At 37.2% G+C, this 12,447-nt stretch overlaps 1 protein-coding gene across 1 annotated transcript in view; it reads right to left on the reverse strand.

The window, feature by feature from the left end:
- The window catches only part of DOK7 (docking protein 7), a 101,317-nt gene that overhangs the window by 21,069 nt on the left and 67,801 nt on the right, over positions 1 to 12,447 (reverse strand). The window contains exon 8 of the mRNA XM_050945515.1: positions 2,827 to 2,869. Coding sequence (XP_050801472.1) covers positions 2,827 to 2,869 — 43 coding nt within the window. The remainder of the gene's footprint in view (positions 1 to 2,826; positions 2,870 to 12,447) is intronic.

The following is a 12,447-nucleotide window of genomic DNA, read 5'->3' on the forward strand; positions in this document are numbered from 1 at the left end:
TTCCTGTAGATACAGCCATTATACTCTCATTATGATTACATTTTCTTTGCTAAAAGATAACATGTTGAAATATACTCAGAGGCAAAACCACAGCATACTCTTCCTTTTGCCAGCTTCATTGTATGCATTTATATTATTATGGTCCCATTAATAATTCCACTATTGTTTTAGTTCTGTTGAAGTTGTCATTTGACTTTTATATTACTTGGGGCTAGATTGTTACACCATTACTCACATTAAGTAGTACTCTTAGGGCTTGTCTCCACTTACCTGGGGATCGATGCATGGTGATCAATCCACCAGGGGTCAATTTAGCGGGTCTAGTGAAGACCTGCTAAATCGACTGCTGATTGCTCTCCCATCAACTCCGGTACTCCACCGGAAAGAGAAGTGTAAGGTAAGTCAATGGGTTAGTTTTCCATCACCCTAGCATGATGTAGAAATCACAATAAGTTGACCTAAGGTACGTCGACTCCAGCTACGTTATTCACATAGCTGGAGTTGCATAACTTAGGTTGACTTAGCCCCATAGTGTAGACCTGCCCTTAGTATATCCATTCATTTCAGTGTGACTACTCAAGGAGTAAGGTACCACTAACAAGAGTAACAATCCAGCCCTTGGTATTATATCCTCCTGCCATGCACTGGAATTATTCCATAACTTCTGAGTATCATCAATGTAAGAAAATGCCTATTTACTTAAATAAAATGTTCTAGTGCATACTATATTAAAAAGCCAAAAAGTATGATGTATTTTTTCAAGAAGGGTGGTCTCCCTTTTTGCTGGCCCAGCATGCCCCCAGGAAATCTGCACATTAACTGTAAGCACAAATCTGTGTGTGTGCGTACCTCTACCTACTTGACAGCAGGCACAAATCAGGCAATTAGAGATACAAATACTTGCCAGATGAAAATATACCACAGATAAAAAGTGCAAGTTCCCACAATCAAGTGATCCTTTTTGAAGATGCAATTTACACCTATATCTTGTGCTCCTGCAAAATACTGAAGGTACAAGTACTGGTACTTAGACAACTACTTCCTCTGCACACAAAATCATGGAGTAAGTAGTCTTTGTGCTATTATTTGAACCTATAGTTCATTTGCACATTGAAATAATGGCAACCCAAACACTGCAGCTAAAAATTGCAACTACAAATGAGAGGCCTTGCTGAATTTTAGTCCTTAATTAGTTTAAATTTCATTTTTTCTATTTTATAAACATTTCCATCATAAAGCAGACCTCTAATTTGTGTAGAGTAACATTACTAAATATTAGAAGACTGGGTAGTAGAAGGAAAGGGGACAAAATTAGAAGCAGTAATCCAAATTCTGTTTTCTGTTACACCTGTATAAACCTGGAATAACTCCACTGACTTTACTGCAGTAACGGAGGAGAAGACTTTCTGGTGCTAAGAAAACTGTTTGATTCGTTTATTCTGGAATCAATCTACTCATGATATCATAAAATCCAGCTGCTAAAGCTTTAGAAGTAGGATAGATGGTGTAAAATCAGAAACAAATATGTAAACACAATTTTTTGTTTGTTTTGTTTTTTTATGTATATCAGAAGCTAGAAACCTGCGACAAAATCAGTGGGTCCATTGGACTACCAGGAAGTAAAGGGAGCAGTTAAGGAAGATAAGGATGTTGCGGAGTTGCTAAACAACTTCTTTGCAACTGTCTTCACCAAAGCCAACGTAGGAGTGCTATATACCCCAGACTGACCGTACTCTTTTCAGATAATAAAGATGAAATCTTATCAGAGAGCAAGATGATTCATAGATTCCAAGCCCAAAAGGGAATATTATGATCATCTACTCTGACCTCCTGTATAACACAAGCCATAGAATGTCCCCAAAAATAATCCCTAAAACATATATTTTAGAAAAACATCCAATCTTGATTTGAAAATACTTAGTGATGGAGAATCCACCACCACCCTTGGTAAATTGTTCCAATGGTTAATTATCTCACCTTTAAAAATTTACGCCTTATTTCCAGTCTGAATTTGTATAGCTTCATCTTCCAGTCATTAGATCGTGTTATACCTTTCTCTGAAAGAGAAGGTGCTGGAACAATATGGTAAATTAGACAGAGACCTTAGGGAGGGTAAGATATTTTACTGACAGACATAGTTTCCATGCAAAAGTACATAACACGTTGTCGTTACCTAAATAACCTGAGGTCATAGTTAATCTTGTGAGCCAGATTTGTAGCTTCTTTTCCAGTTTTTGTGAATCAGTGTAGTTCCACAACGGAGCTGTACTGATTTACACTAGTTGAGGATCTGGCCCTATGCTTTTGAATGTTATTTAGAGGACTTGCATGTGTACATTATGAATGGTTCTACATGCACAGCAAAAGAAAGCTTGTTATGGAGGTGAAGAGTCTTCGGGTGCCTAGGGATATGAATGAGTTTGGGTGGAAGGCATGTGAATGGAGTTGACTCTGGATGCTACTGGAGCCTTAACCATGACCTTATTGATTGTATTGGTAGGAAATGCACTTGAGCAACCTTACCTCTAAATTAAATACTTTTTTCAAGTTTGTGAACCTATGCCTTGTGTTGAACAGCAGTTAAACATACTATAGGGTTTTAATATATTTTACAAAAACGTAAATCATACAGAATAACCAACTGCAGGAGGAATCCTTTCCCACAAAGAAACTCAGTCCCAAATGTACAGTCTTTACATGGTCCACAATCCTACAGACTGCAGCATTTGGCCTTCAGTTTGCCTCTCTCCTCCCCACCACCACCTTTTTGGCAAATTGGGATTACAAATAGTATTCAGCAAACCAATAAACTAAATGGGCTCCTACCTGGGAGAGCTGGTAAGACTCCAGACTGTAAAACTGCTGTTCCCTAAACAAAACAGAATGGGTTAGCATGAAATCTCTCTTTACATGTAAAAAAGGTTACACAAAAGTACAATCAACATTGTGAAGAAATCTTTAGTTATGGGAAAAGCCTTTTTAAAATCAGGAACAGCAACAAAGGTACCCTGAAAAAAATGTATAAAAAATACCTATATGAAATGTCTACAATATACTTTTAAGGGTCACTAACATTACTTTGACTGCCATGAAACATGCATAAACAGCTATTCTGACACTCAGCACTGATTATGAATTAAGTGGAAAAAAGCATCTTAACTCTGTAATTCAAGATTAGATAAAATCAAAATTAGAACAACAGGTTTAATGTATGTGTGCTTGAGTCTCTCCATATGCAATACAATAGATCACATTCTCCTCGCCACATGCAGCTTTAGACTTCCCAAAAAATCTGAAATTATTTTTCTCAATCAGTAGAAAACAAAATAAAACTGTCCACATTAATTATTAGCTACATTAAAATTCAAGTCACATGGAATTCCTGCAGGAAACATGCACAAAGAAAACATGTTATTTTAAAATCTAAAAAACATGATGCGATATGCCACTGGGTGACAGTGTAGTGTGGCACTAAACACTGAGGACTGGGGGAAACTGTGGGATGATTAATTATTTGTGAGAAAAATCTAAGCACTGTGGCAGATGTACAGCTCAAGTTTTTACTGGTAATTAATCTGTTAGGTGATCTTCAAAAGGCTGTTATAATTTTTATTCTACCATCCCTATATCTTTTCCAATGCCTATATAATGTCAGACTTTGCTTATGCTTTTTTGGTTGATAACACATTAATTCAGGGAAAAACTCATGCAATAAAAATCTTTCAGTTTATTTACTTCCTTCAAGTTCTTATTCTCAGGTGCCTACCTCTGTTCAGAAGTTATATACATAAATCCAGTACAAAATAAATAAATACAGCATTAGGGGCCTGATCCAATTCCCAATAAAGTAAATGGAAAGACTCCCATTTACTTGGATGGGAGTTGGATTGGGCCCTAAAGATAAGAAGAAAAAATATTGGTTCAGTAATGAAGAGAAGATTACTTACCTTGTGCGGTAATTGAGGTTCTTTGAGATGGTTGTCCCTGTGGGTGCTCCACTTTAGGGCATCAAGACACCTATAGCGGAACACCCACAAGGACACTCTCCAAGAAGAACTATTCATTAGAAAGAACTCTACTCAATGTTAAACAACAAGAGAGAAGTATTTAGATTTGCAATGCAAAACCATCTCTAACTGTGGGAAGAGCCCACAGGAGACAGTTTCAAGCCTTAACTGCCTCCACTACAGTCATGAAATCTAAAGCTTCAATATTTACTTGTGTAATCATGCTTGCTATATTTTTTAACATTTGGGAGATTGATTATGAGCAATCGTTTACACTGGAAGGAAAGAAAACACTCTGTAAAAAGAAGCAGAGCCAAGATTTCATTTCTGAAAGATAAATCCAGCAGCATTTCAGAAAAAGAAAAGAGCATTTGCTCAAATTAAATGCAAGTGTTGCTGTTCATCTCTATAGTTACTGGGTACCAATCTACAAGCTGATGCATTTTAGTGGTGAGTAAAATGTTTTTTATATATGTAAAGTCTGAAAAGTGTTTTAAGTTCCTTTGAGAGGAAAAAGAACAGGAGTAATTGTGGCACCTTAGAGACTAACAAATTTATTTGAGCACAAGCTTTCATAGGCTACAGCCCACTTCTTCAGATGTACAGAATGGAACATATAGTTAGGAGATATATATACATACAGAAAATGAAAAGGTGGAAGTAGGCTAATTAATTAAAATGAGCTATTATCAGCAGGAGAAAAGAAAAACTTTTGTAGTGATCATCAAGATGGCCCATTCCAGACAGTTGACAAGAGGTGTGAGAATACTTAACATGGGGAAATAGATTCAATCTGTGGTTGCTATTATAAGGGGAGTGGATATATTTCAGTTGCCTAACTTTTCCATTATAATAGATTCTTGCAACCATTTTTGAGAAGCTATAATATCTCCATTTTAATTCTGCGGGGTGACTCCCTAATAGGGTGACCAGATGTCCCAATTTTATAGGGACAGTCCTGATGTTTGGGTCTTTTTCTTATACAGGTTCCTATTACCCCCCCCACACACACCCTGTCCCGATTTTTCACACTCGCTGTCTGGTCACCCTACTCCCTGAGGCTAGAGAAGTGCTTTTTTTTGTCCCATGACAATTCAGGTTTACTAGGTTATAATATGTTCACAATCATCACAGTTCCCACTTGCATTCCTCAGAAAAATTTTGAAAGACTGGACATGAATATTCTAAAGCCAGGCCCATGTTACCACAAAAACAGCAGCTGCCAGTTAATTTAGTTAATCCAGTACGTCAAGTGATAGATTACAGTGCTGTAGATTTAGGGTTCACACCCTGCTAATGATAAGGGGTTGTATATATAAGAATTTGTTTTTACCTTTTTCCTTTAAAAAACAAAACCTCTGCATAATTACATACACAAAACCTGTGTTCAAAGAACATTTTATTTAGCTTGCAAAGTCAAGCACTCACCAGTGAGAAAAAGCTAGATTTCAGGTTGCCAGAGCAACTTTAATTTTCCCCCATTGTGCATATGAACGATGATGATATCAAGAAGGCTGAGGTTTTTAATGCCTATTTCTCTTCAGCCTTCACTAAAAAGTATAATAATGATCAGATACTTTACACAGTCAATATTAACAATAAGGAGAATGGAACATAAGGCAGAAAAGGGAAAGAACAAGATAAAGACTACTTAGATAAGTTAGATGTATTCAAGTTGGCAGGGCCTGATGAAATTCACCCTAGGGTATTTAAGATACTAGCTGAAGCAATATCCAAACTATTAGTGATTATGTTTGATAACTCATGGAGGATGGGGGAGGTCCCAAAGGACTGGAGAAGGGCAAACACAGCACATATCTTTAAAAAGGGGGAACAAAGAGGACCTAGGGAATTATAGATCAGTCAACCTAACTTAAATACTGGAGTAAATTATTAAACAATTAATTGGTAAGCGCCTAGAGGATAATGGGGTAATATGTAATAGCCAGTATGGATTTGTCAAGAACTAAGTCATGCCAAACCAACCTGATTTCCTTCTTTGACAGAGATACTGGGCTAGTGGATATGGTGAAAGTTGAAGACATTATATGTCTTGATTTTAATGAGGCTTTTGTCACAGTCCTACAACATTCCCATAAGCAAACTGTGGAAATGCGGTCTAGGATAAATTACTATAAGGTGGGTTCATAACTGATTGAAAGACTGTACTCAAATAGTAGTTATCAATGGTTCTCTGCCACAAGACCATACTCAAAAGAGTAGTTATCAATGGTTCTCTGGGACGATGTATCAAGTGGGGTCCTGCAAGACTATGTCCTGGGTCCAGTAGTATTCAATATTTTTATTATCAAGAGATTATGGTTATAAAATTTGTGGATAATGCCAAAATGGGGATGGTTGCAAGGACTTCTGAGGACAGAATTAGAAGTCAAAACAACCAGGACAAATTGGAGAATTGGTCTGAAATCAACAAGATGAATTCCAATAAAGGCAAGTGTAAAGTACTACGCTTAGAACAGAAAAATAAAGTTTACAAATGCAAGATGGAGAATAACTGGCTAGGCAGTAGTGCTCTGAAAAGGATCTGGGGTTCTTAGTGGATCACAAATTGAATATGAATCAACAATGTGATGAAGTTGTAAGGCTAATATTCTCGGATGTATTAACAGAAGTATCATTTATAAGATATGAGAGGTAATTGTCCCACTCTACTCAGCACTGATGAGGCCTCAGCTGGAGTACTGTGTCCAGTTTTGGGTGCCACACTTTAAGAAAGATGTAGACAAATTGGAGAGAAGCCAGAGTAAAACAACAAAAATGAGAAAAGCTTTAGAAAAACTGACATATGAGGAAAGGTTAAAAAACTGGGCATGTTTAGCCTTGAGAAAAGAAGATGTGGGGGGGAAGAGAGAGACCTAATAACAGTCTTAAAACATGTTCAGGGATATTTTAAAGAGGATGGTGATCAATTGTTCACTATGTCCACTGAAGGTAGGATAAAACGTAATCAGCTTATCTGCAGCAAGGGAGATTTAGGTTAGATATTACAAAAAAACTTTCTAACTATAAGGATAGTTAGTACTGGAATAGGCTTCCAAGGAAGACTGTGGAATCCAACATCCTTAGAGGTTTCTAAGAACAGGTTAAGTCAAGGACCCTTCCTGCCCTGCATTAAAATGAGACAACCCCTTCCTCATTCAGCATACAGGATGGATGTGTAAGGGCCAGAATTAAATAGCAACCTGTAGAGCATTCTTTTAACTTTTTTGCCAACGTACAGTTATATAAATACACAGCAAGATATTACAAGTCCTGAGAAAGTGAGAGGTAGGAAGCCGGTATGGTGGTAGTAAACTGAATGTATTCCAATATTCTGAAAAATGTACTATTAATTGATTGGATTTTTCACTTGAAGTTATCACCTGAAAAGTGGCTTTGGCACCTTCTAACTCAACAGCTCTGCTCCCTGTATGTATTTAAAGTCATAACTATCACTTCACTGACAAAAATAAGATTTTACTCCTTTTCAGTCCTGTCAGCACTGCAGAAGCTTAACACCTACAGGAGCATGAGTAGGATTCTTTGCTGGCTCATGTACTATCCACAGAATTGTTAATTAAATTTCATTTGCACAATTGTTAGGGTTGCTGATATGAGAGCTAGAAAGAATTCAGCTGGACTTTCAGATGTCAGGATGAGCTTGCGTTACTAGCAGTTCGGAAAACTACCTTTTTACTTGTAAACTGAGCTAATTTGATATGGAAATAATTAAAATCCTCAGAGATCATCCTTTTTTACCTTTTTTATACAGCACCTAGCACAATGGGTCTTCTAGGTGCTATTACAATACAAATACTAAATAAAATAATAACAAAATAATAAAATAAAATAAAATAAAATATTATTATTATTATTAATAATAATAATAATAATAATAATAATGGGAACACTCAACTACCATGAGGAGTGTGCTGCAAATGGGCAGATAGATATGATAGACAGGAAAAAATATACAGAGAAAAGTCAAATAAATATGATTTTTAGATACATAATTAAAGTAGAATAGTTAGATTACAAGAGGTAGGTATAAAGATAGACAAGGTTAATTAGAAAAGATTAGGTAAAATTAGATTTTAGATACATAGTTCAATTAGATTAGCTAGATTTGAATATCTGGACCAGATTAAGATAAATAATACTAGGTAGAATAAGATGTGATTAGATACAACTAGATAGAACAAAAAATGATAAAATTGGTAGAATGAATAACTAGAGAGATGGTCAGTGAAAAACAACAAACATTGAACCCTATAATGACATTTTTACTGAGTAACTTTGCAGAAAATTGCCATACTCAATGTCCATCCTTTTATGCAATGCATTGTCCATCATTTTATGCAATACGCCATATTTTGCTGTTTCTACAGCTTTTGGCCATATCCTACAATCCTTATTTAAGGAAAAATTTCCACTCAATCCCTATGACTTTTGCCACAGTAATGACAGCATTGTCAGACCCTTAAGCAGTATACAAAAGTTGAGGTTGGAGTGTTTAAGTGAAACAAAAAAAAGAGTTCTTGTCTGTCTCCACCATTTTCCCATTATTGCATAAATTTACAAATGTAACACAACATTCTCAAATACAAAATGAAAAATATAAAGAGGTGCATAGTATAGATTAGTAAATTATAGTTGGGTCAAAGCAGCAAGAAGATAATTTATTTAACTTAAATTATGTGTATCTTTGTTATATATAGTATGAAGCTTAGACAATGGAGTATCAAAGTTTATGCATAAATCCAACCATTCTGCTATGACTCATGAAATAATTTAGGTGAAGTAGCTTTCTAATATAGACTTTTTTATCTATGACCCAGGAGCTGGGTATTGAAATAATGTAATGCATGGACTTAGTTCAAACAACCTCACCATTACAACACCCACAGTAAACGGATATGTACTGTTTGCGTATTGCACATCATGAACTCCATGTCCAAGGCTATTTTAACTCTGGTAGGGATCTGGTTGCTGTCAGATGACATTCATTTTTGATATTCTACTTTCAAATATCTTGGGTAGGGTTCAATGATAGATGTCAGATGGACCTACTGATAGGTTGATAAACTGGATCATTATTCACAGATTAGCTCTGTTACCCGAACTACACATAACCTAACTTTGGCATGCATTTCCATGTTTGCAAATAGAGACCATGGCACATGATTTTTTATGGTCAAAAAATACGTTTTGAAATGTGCCTATTCCATAGCAATGTGTTCATCCCGTTTATATTAATATGGCATTTGTCCATTTTAAATCCTATTAAACTACTGATTTACTTGACCAGATTTCATTTTAAACTATAAGCCAGTCAGAAATCCTGTCACATGTAGACTGAGCAGCTTTTCCTTTCTTAACAGGCCTACAGTCTCATTTACAAACTACTGAAATATTAATATACAACAGTTGATCTCATCATATGCATCACCTCATACAGCCCCGATCCTGCACTGCTAAAGTTAATGGGAGCTTTTTCTTTCACTTCAGTAGATGCAGGATAAGGCTCAACAGCCCAGGTTCTCTACTCCACCATTTAACATGGTTTAAGCTTGCTGTGTGCCAACTCGATATTTGTACTGGAGAATGAATTTCCCTGCATAGGGAAATTTCTGACAGCTTTAGACTGATGTAGGTGGCACAGCCACTTCCTAGGCCAGCTGTCTCCACCTCCTCAGTATAATAAAGGGAGAAGGGAACCTGTTTGGGGCTAGGTGAGTATGCCAGGAATGTGGTGAAGCCAGGTTCCACTATGCATGATCCCCGGTGGTAAAAGTTAGAATAGATTCCCTGTTCCTTTAACTTCCACCTGGGCCAAGCAGCCAGGGATAAGGGAGCCACGACAATCTCTTTGCAGCCACCACACTCCACTACATGTCCAAGCTATGACTGGATGAATTGGAACCAAAGTTCCTAATTCAGGGCCATATGCACAGGAACACGGAACTGACACACTGGGTCACACTAATGTTTATATAATGTGGTACCCTAACTCTGATAGTGGCCAGCCCCAGCTTCAGTGAAGATGCAAGAATAATCTGCATACAAGGAAAGTTTCTTTATAGCCCCTCCCCCCCACTAGCTCTAGGTTGGCACATGCCTTGATCCATGAGGATTTATATTCCAGATAGACTCTCATATCATTTGCAAAATGAAGAAATTTGTAGCAACTGATATGAAAAACTGATATTGAAAGCTGCCAGCTAGAAGTTGTGATTGCTTGGTAGGATGGCACCCAGACAGAGCTAGGGCTGGCTGGAAAACAAGAATTCAATTTTGTGAAAAATTTCAAGAGTTTTGCCATTAGGTTCCATATTGGGACAAAGTTGAAACCCTTGCATATTAAAAAAAAACAACAAAAAAACCAAGAAGAGCCAACCTCAAAATATCGAATAGCCTAGTGGTTAGGGCACACATCTGGGATGTGAGAACCATATCCCCACGTCCCTCCTCTGCCTGACTGAGACCAGGGACTTGAACGTTGGCCCAATGACTATTTAATTAGTTATACACAGTAGAACAGCTCCACCAAGAGAGACTGAGACAGCCAGAGACGGGGTCTGTAGCCGGATGGTTAGGAAACTCATAATGTGAGAAACCCACGATCAAGTCCCTTGTCTGCATCAGGCAGATCAGAGACTTGAACCTGGCTCTCCCACATCCTGGTGGTAAATTCCCAACCAGCTCTAGCTGGAGATTAATTCTGCTTGCTGCAAAGAATTTCACACACAAGTATAAGGTAAAAAGTACTGATGAGTGCAATGCTACCCAATCCACCATTAATTAGTGCTGCTGCACAGCCACCAGGTTATGCCTTACTTAGCCACAGATTGGCAATAGAACTGTTGTATGGTCCAATATCAGGCCTGCAGGAGAATAGACAACATATTTTCAACTCTAGCCCCTCAAAAAAATGGTAGTGATTAAATGGAGTAGAAAAACCAAAAGTATATTGTCAAGGTGCTAAAATGAAATCATGGCTAATTAAAAACAGGAAAACTATCCTTCCAACAAGTGAATCAGCTTCTGCTGTTCATAGTACTCAAATGTCTCCGACATCACCTGCGTAGGAACCAAATGTCAGCTCCCTGATACTTTTAGCATTTCTGAGACACCTCAGCCATGATGATATAAGTAATTACCTGTGCACAACTTTGAATAAGCAAGCCATTCTTTCTGTCCATCCTGGCTTGATGATTTTCAATGGCTCTGTTTTTCTGAGACTAGTGACAGTGTACTTTGTTTCTACTGTTGTACAGCTTTTAGTTATAAACTGCTTTTGACTAAGAAGACAGATGAAGCTTTCCCACAGTCTGGATTCCCTAACTGGAACAAGGTTTGAGACAAATTTCTGAGACACCAAGCTTTTTCGAGTCACCACCAAGCAGTTGATAGTCTTCAAAATATCACAAAGGATGTTGGTGATATGCTAAGTTTTCAGAACTCTCAAAAGAAACTAGACAACCCTAATAAAAATACTAAGTAGCATACATTATCTTGTCATACAAGGACTTGCACTTCAGGGCCATTATACTGAACAAGCTGAAAATACACCCTTACATGGACAGCTTGACGGCAACTATGTTCAGCTGTTTTGTCTGCAGGCAGAATATAATCCTGATATTTCAACATGGTTGAAAAAAGAGTCAAGACAAATTCACAAATGCAGTTATTCAAAATGAGATAGTGGAAACCATGAGTTTTAAATCCAGGAGGGAGATTTCTGAGAAACTTCCTGGAAAGTGATCTACAATTATGGTAATTGAAACAACGGAATTCTCCATCAAAAAGCAAGTGATTTTATGGATGTGATATGTGGATGATGACATGAACGCTGAAGAAGGGTTCACTGGATTGTACAATATAACCTGTACATCTGCAGAGGTATATGTGTCAGTAATTAAAGATATACTATTGTGTCTAAATCAGAGGCTCAGCAACTATCCTGGACATTATGAAGGTGGTGCTAATATGACAGGCTTAGTATCAGGCATAGCAATTTGTCTGCATGAGCTACAAACTCATTGCTATGGACATGCTTTGAATTTGGCATTCTGGAACTTTTTAAAAATAATACAATCCTAATAGATACTCTTGAAACGATTTACAAAAATCACAAAAAGTAATTTAAAATCACCCAAATGAAATATTACATTTCAGGACATTAAATATGAAGTGTTAAGTACATTGCCAAGCATCAAGTATCAGGGGTAGCCATGTTAGTCTGGATCTGTAAAAAGCAACAAAGAGTCCTGTGGCACTTTATAGACTAACAGATGTATTGGAGCATAAGCTTTTGTGGGTGAATACCCACTTCGTCAGACGCATGATGCATCTCATGCATCTGACAAAGTGGGTATTCACCCACAAAAGCTTATGCTCCAATACATCTGTTAGACTATAAGGTGCCACACAACTCTTT

Source organism: Gopherus flavomarginatus, chromosome 3 (assembly GCF_025201925.1).
Source record: "Gopherus flavomarginatus isolate rGopFla2 chromosome 3, rGopFla2.mat.asm, whole genome shotgun sequence".
Classification (NCBI taxonomy): domain Eukaryota; kingdom Metazoa; phylum Chordata; order Testudines; family Testudinidae; genus Gopherus; species Gopherus flavomarginatus.